This window comes from Pan troglodytes, chromosome 14 (assembly GCF_028858775.2).
Source record: "Pan troglodytes isolate AG18354 chromosome 14, NHGRI_mPanTro3-v2.0_pri, whole genome shotgun sequence".
In the NCBI taxonomy this organism is placed as follows: Eukaryota; Metazoa; Chordata; class Mammalia; order Primates; family Hominidae; genus Pan; species Pan troglodytes.
Window position 1 is genome coordinate 55213341 of NC_072412.2, and position 15906 is coordinate 55229246.

The following is a 15906-nucleotide window of genomic DNA, read 5'->3' on the forward strand; positions in this document are numbered from 1 at the left end:
TTTGGGCCGGGGAGGTAGGGAGTCCAGTCTGTAAAGGAAAACAATAAAAATGAAAAGCAAGCATGTAAAATCATAATAACATATTGAATAATCTTAGCAAGCCACAAAGTGTTCTTTATTTTTTATTTATTTATTTTTTTGGGACGGAGTCTCTCTCTGTTGCCCAGGCTGGAATGCAGTGGCATGATCTCAGCTCACTGCAACCTCCCCCTCCTGGGTTCAAGCAATTCTCCTGCCTCAACCTCCTCAGTAACTGGGATTACAGGTGCCTGCCACTGCACCTAGCTAATTTTTTGTATTTTTAGTAGAGACGGGGTTTCACCATGTTGGCTAGGCTGGTCTTGAACTCCTGACCTCGTGATCCGCCCGCCTCAGCCTCCCAAAGTGCTGGGATTACAAGCATGAGCCACCGCGCCCAGCCAAGTGTTCATTTCTTATGTCCCAGAAGTCCCAACTCTGGCAATCTAGCCCATAGAAATAATCCAAATGAAGAGAGAAATTTTACTCACCAAATCTTTAATTCAGATTTTTTTGCAGCCTTTAGACGTAAATAATAATCTATCCCCTTGATATAATATAATTATGAAGCCAACACAGTAATGTTTATTAGAAACTATGTAGGGGTGGCCCGGCGCGGTGGCTCACGCCTGTAATCCCAGCACTTTGGGAGGCCGAGGCGGGCGGATCACGAGGTCAGGAGATCGAGACCATCCTGGCTAACACGGTGAAACCCTGTCTCTACTAAAAAAATACAAAAAATTAGCCAGGCATGGTAGCTGTAGTCCCAGCGACTCGGGAGGCTGAGGCAGGAGAATGGCATGAACCCGGGAGGCAGTGTTTGCAGTGAGCCTAGATTGCGCCACTGCACTCCAGCCTGGACAACACAGCGAGACTCCGTCTCAAAAAAAAAAAAAAAAAAAAGAAACTATGTAGGAATAAGGCAATGTAATTCTTAATATAAATTAAATGAAAACAAAATCAGAATACAAAAGTGTATGTGTGCTCTGCTTACAACCACGTGGAGCACAGCTATAATTAAAGCGGGCTATACTTGGCACACTGATTGTTAAATAAGTGCAGCGAACACAGGAAATAAGGGGGCTGCGGGTTGTTGAAGAAACTGGCCAGAAAACGGAACAAAGAGGAGAGAAGCTAACGGTGCTCATCGTGTGGCACGCAGGTGCGTTGTTTTCTCTCCACTAAGGCTGCTGGGTGGGGCCAAAATAGTCCAGGCAGCCAAGTGCAGAGGCGTTGGGGGCGGCAAAGATGCAAAGGATCTCCACTGTGGCTGCACCCCGAGGAGGAGTCCGTGGCAGGAGGCCCACACCCAGGACCCGGCGCCAACAGTGAGGAGACGAACCTGGAAGACATCCCGCTGTCCAGACACCGCGAGGGAGGCGACTGGTGCTCGCAGCCTGGGACTTAGGAACACAGGGAAACAGCTTCCACATGCCATTTGCTGAATAAATATTTCTTGCAGGATGTTTCCTATGGATTCATTCTCTATCATGAAAGCTTTATTTGTGGTCAGCGTCCTAGGAAAGCAGAGGCAGACAGATTTCTGTTCTAGGGAGTTCTGTGGAGGGTTACAGATCAGCAATATTCCACTGAAACCAAATACCTAGGAAAAGCATGGAAGGACACACAGAAATCAAAAATTATTATATTATATTATATTATACTATATTATATTATATTATATTTATTTTTTGAGACAGGGTCTTGCTCCGTCATCTAGGCTGGAGTGCAGTGGCGCAATCATGGCTTACTGCAGCCTCAACCTCCCAGGTGCAGGTAATCCTCCTGCCTCAGCCTCCTGAGTAGCTGGGACTACAGCTGCATGCCATCACACCCGACTAATTTTTAAATTATATAGTTGTAGACATGGGTTCTCTCTATGTTGCCCAAGCTGATCTTGAACTCCTGGGCTCAAGCAATCCTCCTGCCCTGGCCTCCCAAAGTGCTGAGATTACAGGCATGAACCACCGTGCCTGGCCAAAATGTATATTTTAAAAAACATATAAAAATGGAGTTGGCTGGGCGCGGTGGCTCACGCCTTTAATCCCACCACTTTGGGAGGCCGAGGCGGGTGGATCACTAGGTCAGGAGATCGAGACCATCCTGGCTAACACGGTGAAACCCCATCTCTACTAAAAATACAAAAATTAGCCAGGCGCGGTGGCGGGCACCTGTAGTCCCAGCTGCTGGGGAGGCTGAGGCAGGAGAATGGTGTGAACCCAGGAGGTGGAGCTTGCAGTGAGCCGAGATCACGCCACTGCACTCCAGCCTGGGCAACAGAGCGAGACTCTGTCTCAAAAAAAAAAAAATAGAGTTAATAAATATATCTATGTGTTATAGATATACATAAAATGTGTTTGCAATCATTATCTACTGTGTCCTATAACTAATTAAGATCTTCACCCATAAAAATCCCAACCCTATTATGAATTTGGAGTACTTTCTGGTGGTGGACTCACACTTTTTCATGCAAGCTCCTTTGCCGCCTATGCAACCACTGCCCACGTTGGCAAGGCAGTGTTGTGCTCCAGGGCAGACCATAGTTCACAGGCGGAAGCAGGTGCCATCTAGGAATGAGACCACATGTACCACGAAGCAACGGAGCTCACTGATTCAGAGGCAAGATGCTGGCCCCTCTGGCTGTCACCATGGATGACTGCTGATTTAAGGTCTTTCTTGGTCATCCCACCTGGCACCACCACTTCTGGTCCCTTCTCTTCAGTTTCCTCTACCCAGCTATGTCCTCCTCTACTGATAAGCCCTGAAACAGAGCAAGTGGCCTCTTTTTTAATGTAACAAATATTTTACAATATTCATTTGTAAAGTCTAGAAATGAAAATAATACACAATAGCATCTACCTAGCCACACAATCTTGAAAAACAATCAGTATAATGCTGTAACTATAATGTAAGAAATAAATGAAGGTATTTATTTATTTATTTATTTATTTTTAGAGACAGAGTCTTGCTCTATAGCCCAGGCTGAAGTGCAGTGGTGCAAGTGGTGCAGCCTCGAACTCCTGGGCTCAAATGATCCTCCTGCCTCAGCCTTCTGAGTAGCTGGGACTACAGGTGTGCACCACTATGCCTAGCTAATTTTTAACTTTTTTGTAGAGACTGGGTCTTGCTATGTTGCCCAGGCTGGTCTTGAACTCCTTGTTGAGGATCAGTGGGAGATGAAAGGGAGGAGAGACAGTGAGGAGCCCTTGGCACTACCCACCTTCCCTACCCACCAGCAAGTCCCCAATGAGTGATGTCCGGTATGGGGCTGGGCGGGGCAAGTGATCCTCCTGCCTCAGCCTCCCAGAGTGCTTCAATTACAGATGTGAGCCACTCTGCCCAACGGAAGGTAATTTGAAATAAAATAATATATGTTCCCATACATAAGTGCTCAGGACAATCACATTAATGAAGTTGTCACGTTCTTGCATCTAAATATAGAATCCACATGAGCACCACGGCAGTGGATCGCCGTTTTGGTGCGTCTTATCAGCAACTTAAATGCCACGCTGTTATTCAAAGCACTGCTGTCAGTGATGTGATTTTCCAAAATAATGAGCAGCTCTTGGAAAAGCTCCAAACAAAACAAAGTGCAAACTTTCCTCAATGCACACAGTAGTTGTGTTTCTGGAAAGTGTAGTGTATATGAAAACCACATGAAAATAGTCTGCGTTTACATATAAAACAAAATTAGGTTCTAGGATCAGATAGTTTTTATTTTATTTTATTTTATTTTTGAGACAGAGTCTCCCTCTGTTTCCCAGCCTGGAGTGCAGTGGCACAATCTTGGCTCACCACAACCTCTGCCTCCCAGGTTCAAGTGAATCTCCTGCCTCAGCCTCCCAAGTAGCTGGGACTACAGGCACGCTCCACTATGCCCGGCTAATTTTTGTATTTTTAGTAGAGACGGGGTTTCACTATATTGGCCAGGCTGGTCTTGAACTCCTGACCACGTGATCCGCCCGCCTTGGCCTCCCAAAGTGCTGGGATTATAGGCTTGAGCCACCGCGCCCAGCCCAGATAGTTTTTAAATGGTGTTTTTTTTCTTTAAACTACTACATAAATGTTTGGGACATTCAAAAGTGAAATACAAATTTAAGAAACATTTTTTTCTTGCACAAAATATTCTTGGGTGTTATAGGATGTCTAGCATCTCTAGTCCCCACTCACTGAATGTCAGGCACATGCTCTAATCAAACTCTCCAAGAGTGGTCATTGAGAACTACTCTTTCCTGTATATGAGTAGACCTTGTACTCTCTGTCCACTTTTCTCCACATCTGGGGAAAGCTGAATCATGGGCATAAGTACCTGTAAACAGTCACTGATACACATGTTACACCTGTAGCAACCACCCCAAATTCAGATATATAGCTTAGGGCCCCATGGGTTGCCTAATACATGATGGTCATAGAGGGAGGAAATTTCTCGGAGAATTTCATTCAACTTTCAGCATGATTGGAGCATTGGTTCTCACCACAGTACCCACAAAGGTAACTTGTACCCCACCCAGCCCCATCTTATACATCACTCACTGGGGACTTGGTGGTGGGTAGGAAAGGTGGATGGTTCCTAGGGTTCCTGGCTGTCTCTCCTCCCCTTTGTCTCCCACTGATCCTCAACACAGCTCATGGCTGAGAACTTCTGATTGAGAGATTTATACAAGAAATTGCATTCCTCAAAGTAAGTGATTATTGAGGGAAAAAAAAAAGGAAAACCATGAAAAAAACCCCAATGCACCCTACTTGCTTATATGTGCATAGAATATCTCTGGAAAAATGTCTAAGAAACCAATGGTGTGAGCTGTTTCCCAGGGAGGGTCTGGCATGGCTGGAGCACTGCGGTGAAAGGAGAACGTCCTTGATGCTCTACTCTTTTGTACCTTCAGAATTTTGTATGGATGGCTTGAAAATAGAAAGAAATAGAATTTGATTTTTAAAAGAGGCAGTCCCTGGAAAAAAGTTATTAATTTGCATATTGCAAGTTGAGAAAGTGAGAGACCAGAGCAAGAGGAGGTCACAACAAGATAAAAAGGTGGGGGCCGTTATGGAGCCCAGGGAAAGGAGGGCTGGACAAGAGACTCCGTCCATGTTTCTCTAGCACTTTCCAGGAGAATAAAGCTCTTGTTCTAGCACTCTCCTCCTTTGGACCTATCTGTAGAGAGCAGAAAAGTGACCACGAGGCTCTGTTGCATGATAAACAACCCCTTAAAAACCACCAACTTTCCATGGTCTTCCAGCAACCCATTTGGATGTCGTCCCTACAGTTGACTCCTTCAGTCCCTGTGTGCGTCCTCTGCGTGCCCCTGGCCCCCTGCCTTCCCTTAGCTGTGCTGCACAGAAAACCGCCCCAGCTCTTGGGTCAAACAGATCCCATAAGAAACATCAGAAGAAGCATCCTGGCTTACAAGTTGTTTTTTGGTGAGTGCAATGGGCGTGCCGTGCTCCTCCAGGCCTGACCACCTGTATGAGAGTTGGCAGGAGGACATTTCTAAACTCACACTCTTAGGGCAGTAGAGATGGGGCCTAAGACCTTTGTCTCTCCTGGTATCAGTGAGCCCCGTGTAGCCCCTTTTCCTTATTCCAGGTCTGGAAGCTGCAGTCACAGACACACAAAGGTGCTGGGGCTTGCACATTCACCAGCGTCACTTTCTCCAGCCACACCACTACGTTTGAGGGCTCTCCTGTCCTTCTCTAACAGAACTAGTCTGGGACTAGACACCAGGCTTTGGGCTAAGTACTTGATGTGTCTTCACTTATTTAATCCTTCCAATAACCCTTCAAGTTAGGTACCATTATTATCGTCATCAACCCCATTTTATAGAGAAGGAAACTGAGGTGCAGAGAAATTCAGGTTGAGGTTCACAGCAAATAAGCAGTGGAGGCCAAGTGTGCCCCCAGGTGGACCCAAATCAAAGCCACACTGTTACCTTCTGCTCTGCGCTGCCTCCCGGGGCAGTAGCCCTCATGAGCCTCCCCACGTTGGGGTGTCTAATGAAAAGCTTCCCTGCTGGTTGAGCTGAAGGGGTCAGGGTCGGGGGTGTACGGAGAAACTCAGGCCACAAGGGCCTTTGGGCAGAACTGGGGTCACAAAGTAATCATGGTTTCCCAGCGAACACAAGACTTTGGCCCTCAGGCAAGGCTCCTTGATGTCTGGGGGAGCCTGTGCCCCCCAGCAGTGCTCACAGATCCACCCCTGACTGCCAGCCAGCCCCTTGATGGCGGTGCCTGTCTCAGATTCTGTGGTCAGTGCCACGCAGCTACCTCCAGAGGCAGCCTGCAGCCTGGCCATGTGGCCCCAAGCTCCAGGCTAGAGGCCAAGGGGAGTGTCCCTTCTCTCTCTGTATCACCCAGGGCATAGGTCACCCAGGCAGCCTGGCATGATGCCTCCAAGCCACTGTGCTAATGCTTCTACAGCTTCTGCTCCCTCCCTGCCTCCATGGGGCCCAAACCTAGCCCTGGTGCTGCTCTGGGAACTGGGTCAGAGCAGCACCCCAGCTCCCCCACCCCCAGGAGCCCCTCAACCTTGGCCTGCTGTCATCCTCGTCCGGCCCCAATCTTCCTGCAAATCGGGCCCTTGCAGGATTCCTGCTGACTCAGCAGCTGGGCCTGGACAGGACTTAGTCCCAGCGTGAGCCGATCCCGCTGCAGTGTGGGCGAGAATGACAAGCCCTCCACCAGACGATTCTTTATTGCTCTGAGACTTCCCTGGGATAATTCCACCCCCAGGAGCACCCTATCTGTTTCTGTCTCCTCCCCACACACCCCCTGGCCTTGAAAAAGGATGATCACCGACCACAGGCACTGAAAAGAGCAAACCAAGAGCAGCATCAATACCCTCACACAGTGGTGCACATAACACACTTTGAGTTTCTGACTTTTCCTAATCAGTTCTTCCTGCTAAAATACAGTAGCTTAACAAAAACAATGACAACAACAATCTGGTGTTTGCCATTTACAAGGCACTTTCTGTGTGAGTAGCATGACATGGTAAAAGAGAAAGAGATGAATTATAAAACGCAGCAAGATCATGAGTCAATGATTCACCCTGTCCCAGCCTGCTTCTTTTTTTTTTTTTTTTTTTTTTGAGACAGAGTCTTGCTCTGTCACCAGGCTGGAGTGCAGTGGCGCGATCTCAGCTCACTGCAACCTCCGCCTTCCGGGTTCAAGCGATTCTCCTGCCTCAGCCACCCGAGTAGCTGGGACTACAAGTGTGCGCCACCATGCCCAGCTAATTTTTGTATTTTTAGTAGAGACGGGGTTTCACCATGTTGGCCAGGATGGTCTCGATCTCTTGACCTTGTGATCTGCCCGCCTCGGCCTTCCAACCGAGCCTGCTTCTTTGCTTGTAAAATGGAAGAGTCATAACATCCAACTTGAGTCTTGACATTTTAATGAAATAATGCATGGGAAAGCAGAAAACAGCACAAAGATTACTGGTTATAAGAGCTAACTCACTGTGACTCCAGATCCAAATTCAATACCTACTGAATCAGTGGTTTCTGACTAGTCAATTTTTTTCTTTTTTTCTTTTTTTTTTTGAGACAGAGTCTCCGCTGGGTGCAGTGGCTCACACCTGTAATCCCAGCTCTTTGGGAGGCTGAGGCGGGCAGATCACTCGAGATTAGAAGCTGGAGACCAGCCTGGCCAACATGGCAAAACCCTGTCTCTACTGAAAATAAAAAAATTAGCCAGGCATGGTAGCACATGCCTGTAATCCCAGGTACTCGGGAGGCTGAGGTGGGAGAATTGCTTGAACCTAGGAGGCAGAGGTTGCAGTGAGCCGAGACTGTGCCATTGCACTCCAGCCTGGGCGCCAGAGCGAGACTCCATCTCAATTAAAAAAAAAAAAAATAGGAGAGAGACAGACAGAGTCTCACTCTGTCTTCTAGGCTGGAGTGCAGTGCTGTGATCTCAGCTCACTGCAGCCTCCACCTCCTGGGCTCATGCAGTTCTTGGGCCTCAACCTCCCAAGTACCTGGAACTACAGGCACACATCACCATGCCTGGTTAATTTATTATTTTTTGTAGAGACACGGTTTCGCCATATTGGCCAGGCTGGTCTTGAACTCCTGAGCTTGAGCGATCCTCCTGCCTTGGCCTCCCAAAGTGCTGGGATTATAGGCATGAGCCACCATGCCCGGCGACTAGCCAATTTTTTAAAAATTACATTTTCTAGAGGTGTCATTTTTACTGGGAAAAACACAGTGACACCATTCAAGAAAAAATTGAATGGTAACTTTAATCACTACATTAACACAATTTTAAAGTTTGATCTGCATCATACATACCTTTTAAAGAATGTTTTCATCATATGTAGACAGCTTTTTTTGTTTTTTGTTTTTGTTTTTGTTTTTGTTTTGAGGCAGAGTCTCGCTCTGACACCAAGGCTGGAGTGCAGTGGTGTGATCTGGGCTCACTGCAACCTCCGCCTCCCAGGTTCACGCCATTCTCCTGCCTCAGCCTCCCAAATAGCTGGGACTACAGGTAGGTGCCACCACGCCCAGCTAATTTTTGTATTTTTAGTAGATACGGGGTTTCACCATGTTGGTCAGGCTGGTCTCGAACTCCTGACCTCGTGATCCACCCACCTCAGCCCCCCAAAGTGTTGGGATTACAGGCCTGAGCCACCACGCCTGGCCATAGACAGCTTTTAAAAGAACACATGTGCAGCCTGGCCATCATGGCGAAACCTGTCTTTACGAAAAATACAAAAATCAGCTGGGCATGGTGGCACCTGCCTGTAACCCCACTTGCTTAGGAGGTTGAGGAGGGAGGATCACTTGAGCCCTGGAGGCGGAGGCTGCTGTCCAGCCTGGGCGACAGAGCAAGACTCGGTCTCAAATAGAAAACAAAACAAAACAACAACAACAACAACAACAACAACAACAACAACAACAACAACAAACAACCATGTGTGATTCCAAGCAAATCAGAGAATCTCTAGCCACCAGAAAAACCTTGAGGCATGTACTGAAAGGAAGAGGTCAGAATTCTCTGCGAGGAGCTCAGAGGATTCTGAGGGAAGAGAGAACGCGGCTGCGCTTGGACACAGCTCCGAGCTCGTGCTCCCTCCTTCAGGCACCCAAGTCTGAGTTGCTAAAAAATGGAGCTGTCACTGGGCCTTGCTCTGCCAGGACCTGCAGAGCCGGGGACCTCTCTGTGGCAAGCCCAGCAGGATGACTGCTCTGAGGCGCCCTAGGGCTGAGGGAGGGGCCGTGACACCAGCCCCGCCCCCCAGCCACCTGGGAAAAGGAAGCACAAAAAGGAGAAGCAGCAACGGCTGCTCTGCTTCCTTCCCATCTCGCTCTTGGGTCATGCCTGCCCAGCAGAAAGCAGCTCCATAGGGGAGGAGAGCCACGGAGGATCTCACAGCTGCAGTCTAATAGTAACACAGAGGTAATTTTAACTTTTTACTTTTCTACCCTTGGGAGTAGGGATGAGTAGAGGCTTACCTCCTTCCAGAGGCAGCTCATATCCCCCCACCCCCATTCCCGGAAGCTGAGATGTCTCTTCTCTGTTCCACGCAGGCATCGTCTAAGTTGGGAACAGGTCTTATGTCTTAAAATTTGGGATTCTTTAAAAACATATGTGGCCGGGCACAGTGGCTCACGCCTGTAATCCCAGCACTTTGGGAGGCCGGGCAGGTGGATAATTTGAGGTCAGGAGTTCAATACCAGCCAGGCCAACATGGTGAAACCTCGTCTCTAATATAAATACAAAAAGTAGCTGGGTGGTAGTAGTAGCTGTAATCCCAGGTACTTGGGAGGCTGAGGCAGGAGAATCCCTTGAACCTAGGAGGCGGAGGTTGCAGGGAGGCAGAGGTTGTGATGAGCCAAGATTGCACCACTGCACTCCAGTCTGGGTGACAGAGTGAGACCCTGTCTCAAAACAACAACAAAAATGTGTGATGGCACATGCCCATAGTCCCAGCTACTGGGGAGGCTGAGGTGGGAGGATGGCTTGAGCCTGGGAAGTCGAGGCTGCAGTGAGCTGTGATCATGCCACTGCAGTCCAGCCTGGGCGACAGAGTGAGCCCCTGTCTCGAAAAAAAAACAAAACAAAAAAAACAAAAAACAAACAAAAAAGCACATGTGGAGTGTTGTAGAAGTCATTGACCTTGGTAAGACAGTGGAGGAAACTGCTTTGCTCTGACTCATAAATTTGCCCCCAGTAAACAGTATTTATAAATAGCCCCAGTCAGGCACTGCATGAAGACATTTCAGTCAACGACAGACCACATATACAACGGTGGTCCCATAAGATTATAACAGAGCTGAAAAATTCATATTTTTCAGCTTAGTGTTGTGGCGCAACCACTACCTTTTCTATGTTTAGATACACGAATACTTAGCACTGTGTTACAATAGCCTACAGTACCCATTACAGGAATGCTGTACCGGTGTGTAGCCCAGGAGCAATGGGCCATACCATATAGCCTAGGTGTGCAGTAGACTAGACCATCCACGTTTGTGTAATTACAATCTATGATTTTGTAAAATGATGAAATTGCCTAATGAAGCATTTCTCAGAATGTGTCCCTGTCATTAAGTGACACCTCACTGTGTTTCCAAGACATAGTACTGGTCCTTGGGAAGCTCTAAAGAGAGGTCACCGTGAGCTGAACCATCCTTCTCACTCTGTGCATGGAACCCAGCTTAGCTTCCATTTCAGCATTTAGGCTTATAGGAGGAGAACAGGTTAGAAGCCACAGACCAGCAAGAATTGAAGACATCGTTCTGTAATTTCTACTGAACCAGGTCTGTCTGACTGGAACCTCATTTTGCCTCTTTGCTTTAACTCCTCAGGAATGTCTTCCAGGAGGCCCCTGATCTTCTCTGCTCAGGGACCACTCTTATCTGACCCAGAGACAGGTTAGCTGATGGTGACTCACACACCCTCACTTCCTTCAAAGCCCAGGCATCTGTTTAAAATCTGACCCTGTGAAGACTTTTCCTGTTTTGGAAAAGCTCTTCTGTTGTTTGCCTGCACAGATTTGTGCTCCATTTTTAATTTCAATTTTTGTAGAGAAGGCGGGTCCTTGCTTTGTTGCCTCGGCTGGTTTGAAACTCCTGGGCTCAAGTGATCCTCCTGCCTTGGCCTCCCACAGTGCTGGGATTACAGGTGTGAGCCACTGCACCAGGATGGATTTGTCTTCCTTCAGAAGACAGTAGCTGATGTGTGCCCTGGCCTTTCTCCCCTAGGATTCAGCAGTGGCCACCATGGGTTCTGTGAATTCCAGAGGTCACAAGGCGGAAGCCCAGGTGGTGATGATGGGCCTGGACTCGGCGGGCAAGACCACGCTCCTTTACAAGCTGAAGGGCCACCAGCTGGTGGAGACACTGCCCACTGTTGGTTTCAACGTGGAGCCTCTGAAAGCTCCTGGGCACGTGTCACTGACTCTCTGGGACGTTGGGGGGCAGGCACCGCTCAGAGCCAGCTGGAAGGACTATCTGGAAGGCACAGATATCCTCGTGTACGTGCTGGACAGCACAGATGAGGCCCGCTTACCCGAGTCGGCGGCTGAGCTCACAGAAGTCCTGAACGACCCCAACATGGCTGGCGTCCCCTTCTTGGTGCTGGCCAACAAGCAGGAGGCACCTGATGCACTTCCGCTGCTTAAGATCAGAAACAGGCTGAGTCTAGAGAGATTCCAGGACCACTGCTGGGAGCTCCGGGGCTGCAGTGCCCTCACTGGGGAGGGGCTGCCCGAGGCCCTGCAGAGCCTGTGGAGCCTCCTGAAATCTCGCAGCTGCATGTGTCTGCAGGTGAGAGCCCGTGGGGCTGAGCGCGGAGACAGCAAGAGATCTTGATCCAGACAGAGCAGCATATCTTTGCTCATACAAACTAGAAGAACCAGCTGATCCTTGAGAAATTTACACTCAGTCTATCAAACAAGAAATGCTGGCTTGGCCCGGTGGCTCATGCCTGTAATCCCAGCACTGTGGGAGACCACGGTGGGGGAATCCCTTGAGCCCAGGAGTTGGATAGCAACATCACAACACCCCATTTCTACTAATAATCAAAAAATTGGCCGGGCATGGTGGCATGTGCCTGTAGTCCCAGCTACTTGGGAGGCTGAGGCAGGAGAATCGCTTGAGCCCAGGAGGTAGAGGTTGCAGTGAGCCAAGATCACGCCACTGCACTCCAGTCTGGGCAACAGAGTGAGACTCTATCTCAATAATAATAATAATAATAATAATAATAATAATAATAATGATGATACTCTAAGAAAAAAATCTCAACATACTTCATTTAATAGCTTGTTACCAAGTGTTAATGAAGCAATATGTCATAATAGAGTAGCCACCGGTTGCATAATAATAGAGACCTAAATTCTCAAATAGGGAAAGAGGTTTTAAAATCAAATTTGAGGCCAGGTGCAGTGGCTCATGCCTGTAATCCCAGCACTTTGGGTGGCGGAGGAGGGCAGATTACTTGAGGCTAGGAGTTCAAGACCAGCCTGGCCAACATGGTGAAACCCCATCTCTACTGAAAATACAAAAATTAGGCATGGTGGTGCATGCCTGCAGTCCCAGCTACTCAGGAGGTTGAGGCAGAAGAATCGCTTGAACCCAGGAAGTGGAGGTTGCAGTGAGCCGAGATTGTGCTGCTGCACTCCAGCCTGGGTGAAAAAGACAGGCTGTGTCTCCAAAAAGAAAAAAAAAAGTCAAATTCAAATATCATCTGGACATGTCACAATGGATCACTTATGAGTGATCCTTATGAGTGATTTTCCCCAGTGGCCCCTGGGGATGTGCCACTGTCACTCAGAAGGCAAGCTAGGCAGGGCCCATACAACAGCAGGGGTCTGCAGGTTAGACGTTCCCTGCCCTGGGACGCTCACCCCTGGGCAAGAGGCTGGAAGTTCACACCATCCAAAATTTATCCTTGTTTTTTTTCTGATGCTAATTAGCCTCTCCCGATTTTATGACATCTTGTGTTGATCTTTTTCAAAAACTCATTTTCTTTTTTTTCCTTCTCTTTTCTCCTTCTTGTAGCACATATCTTTCCTTAAAGATCAGATCAATAAAATATTTTATTTATTCATTAATTTAACAAAAAAAACAGAGCATTTAGTTTGTGGCAAAAACACTGAGCTTTCGAATATGAATCATGTGCTTTAGGTGGGAGTTGTGAATTCTGAAGATACAGATGACAGTGATGAATGCCTTCTGTCTCATGATTGACAGGGAAAAGGACGGTTGACCATAGCATCCTAGAAGGTTCATCAGGTGATCATTACCTAGCATCCATGAAGCACCTGAAATTATTTGCAAAATGTTACACTTTGGACCATTTTTCCGGGGAAGGAGATCCAGAACTTTTTACCAGATTTTCAAAGACATCTGTGACTCCCAAAAGTTAACAATCACTGATGTGGTTGTTGTATCCCTCATCCAACCCCAGAACACTTTCTGTAATCTGAGTTTTTTAATGGCAAGTGGCCTATATTTAGCACCTGTTCTCATGTTAAACAGCTCTGAATGTTAGATATTCTTTCTTATCCTGGACTGGTTCTCTCTCTCTCTGGAGTAATGCAGTATAAATTGGCCATCAGTACCCTCCTAAAATCTGAGATCTGCCAGGCCCCTCTTCTAACACCAGGTTAGGCATGCTTGGTTATTTCCAGTACTTGTCAGTCAACATGTTTCAAGACGCTGTGTTAGACACTAGGGATGCAAAGATGAATGAGATAAGGCCTCAGGCCTCATGGAAGGTGAGACAGTAAAGACATTACTCCCATAAAAATGTGAGGAGAGAGACTCAGTTCAGCAACTGTTTATTCTGTTTATTGAGCACTTACTTGGACCAAGCGCTGTGGTCTTGGTGTTTTACATAGACTGTCTCTAATTCTCACAACTCTGCAAAATATATATATTCCCATTTTATAAAACTACAAACTGAGGCTCAGAGAAGGTGTGACCTCTTGTTGCTTGAGGCACAGAGTTATAAAGTAACATATCTGGAATTTGAAATCAGATCTGTTTAGGGCTAATGCTGCATTTTTCTACAACATCATGCTTCTAGAAGGTTTAAGCTAGGTAGGCTTTCAGCCAGGAGACATGATGGGGAGAGCCTTCTAATAAGAGGGAAGAGACTGCTTGGAAGCATGAAGGGAGGTGTAAGAAAGATAAGTCAGTGTACTTGCAACAGAGGCTTGGGATGAGGGGTGGGTGAAGTTGACATCACGATAGAAAACAAAACTGGAATGGGAGTTTAGGTCCAATTTGGGCAAGGTTGTTTGAATTTCAATAATCAGGGGTTTGGGTCAAGGAAGAAAAATCATGGGACTTGCCATTTAGGAGGATAATTTTGTGGTAGTGTGGAGGTGAAATAAAGAGAAAAGGGAACCTTGGAGCTGGGAAGGCAGGAAACCGGCTAGATGACCATCACACAGCAAAGGAGGGAGTGGAAGAGAGATGAGAAAATTGAGAGCTATTATTAAGAAAAACAGTTGAGAGAGGAAGAATTTGAAGAGGGCTCAAGATTTTGAGTCCACATGACAGAAGGACTGGAATGCCATGAACTGGAGAAGGTGAGCGCTGAAGAACCAGGATGGGACGGGGCTGGAACAGCTGGGTTCAGCTTTTGAAGGGTGGGTACATGTTTGGTTATAGCTGCTTTCAGATTGTTTCATTATCTGTACTCCCAACAACCCTGCCGGATATATTTGTTGGCTTTCACTCACGGAGGCTCATTTCCTTGCATGATTTGTCACTTTTGATTGTGAGCTCATCTGCAGTAGGAGTTGTTTATCCTGTGTGACTCCCATGTGCCCTGGTCTGTAACAACATTTCTACAGAGTGGTATCTACTAGGATCCTGGGGATTTCAATTATTTTAGACCAAATATTATGTCAGTTTCTCTGCCTGGGGCTACTGGACCTCAGAGGTAGTATACATCTGAACTGTGTACCCATTCAATGCACAGGCCCTAGGGATTCCATATGTGACAGGTGACTTTTTTTCCTTGCCTTTATGTTGTAAGACAGACAGCCTGCCTCCTCAAACTTCCCTGAGCTGGTGGGCAGCATTTTTTGAACCCTCTTTTAAGGAGGGGTCATCTCTCTGATGCTCTTCTTTTTTGCTGAGCTCAGATTAACATTTTCTACCTGGGTGCAGTGGCTCATGCCTGTAATCCCAGCACTTTGGGAGGCCGAGGCGGGCGGATCATGAGGTCAGGAGATCGAGACCAGCCTGACCAGCATAGTGAAACCCTGTCTCTACTAAAAATACAAAAAAATTAGCCAGGACTGGTGGCGGGCGCCTGTAATCTCAGCTACTCGGGAGGCTGAAGCAGGAGAATTGCTTGAACTTGGGAGGCGGAGGTTGCAGTGAGCCAAGATTGCACCACTGCACTCCGGCCTGGGCAACAGTGCGAGACTCCGTCTTAAAACAAACAAACAAACAAATAAAAAAACCATTTTCTCTCCTCCAAGCAAGCCTAAGGCCACATGTCCTATTCTCACACAGGTTTTAATTTCAGCCCAGTCTCTAGAGCCTAAATTTGGCTCCTCTACAATTTCCATGGGCTCTAGGTTTCCAGCTTATACTTACTGCTTTGGCTGTGGTTTCTCTCTTCCATTTCTACCACGTGAGGATTTCCTTTTATTTTGTTTAAAGACAGCACGCATTAAAAAAAACTTTTTTTGTTATCGTTTACCCAACATTTCTATGTTCTTTTCCATGGGAAGGCCATCTGCCATAATGCTAGACGTCCTGAACTTGTTTTGATATGTGACCCTGAGCCTTCCCGGGGTGCTGGCAGGATGGTGACATGATTAGATCTGTTCTTAGGAAGATATCCTGGGCAGCAGCATTTGGGTAGAGGTAGCATCCTGAAGGCAAGGAGACAGGTTAAAGAAAGACCAGAGGTGTCTTTTGACCC

At 47.3% G+C, this 15906-nt stretch overlaps 1 protein-coding gene across 2 annotated transcripts; it reads left to right on the forward strand.

Moving 5' to 3' along the window:
- The first annotated feature begins 9268 nt into the window (after positions 1 to 9268).
- Positions 9269 to 13069, forward strand: ARL11 (ADP ribosylation factor like GTPase 11). Of its 2 annotated transcripts, XM_009426957.5 has the most exons (3): positions 9277 to 9414; positions 10824 to 10889; positions 11220 to 11962. In XM_009426957.5, the coding sequence occupies exon 3, from the start codon at positions 11238 to 11240 to the stop codon at positions 11826 to 11828; it is 591 nt and encodes a 196-aa protein (XP_009425232.1). In that variant the 5' UTR covers positions 9277 to 9414; positions 10824 to 10889; positions 11220 to 11237; the 3' UTR covers positions 11829 to 11962. The 2 variants fall into 2 exon arrangements, with proteins under 2 accessions (XP_522755.1, XP_009425232.1); XM_522755.9 differs by lacking the exon at positions 10824 to 10889 and having other exon boundaries at positions 9269 to 9414; positions 11220 to 13069.
- The last annotated feature ends 2837 nt before the right edge of the window (positions 13070 to 15906 follow it).

What these genes read in the sequence shown, in the direction of transcription:
- ARL11 (XM_522755.9), top strand. Translation starts at nt 11,238, where the DNA reads ATGGGTTCTGTGAATTCCAGAGGTCACAAGGCGGAAGCCCAGGTGGTG.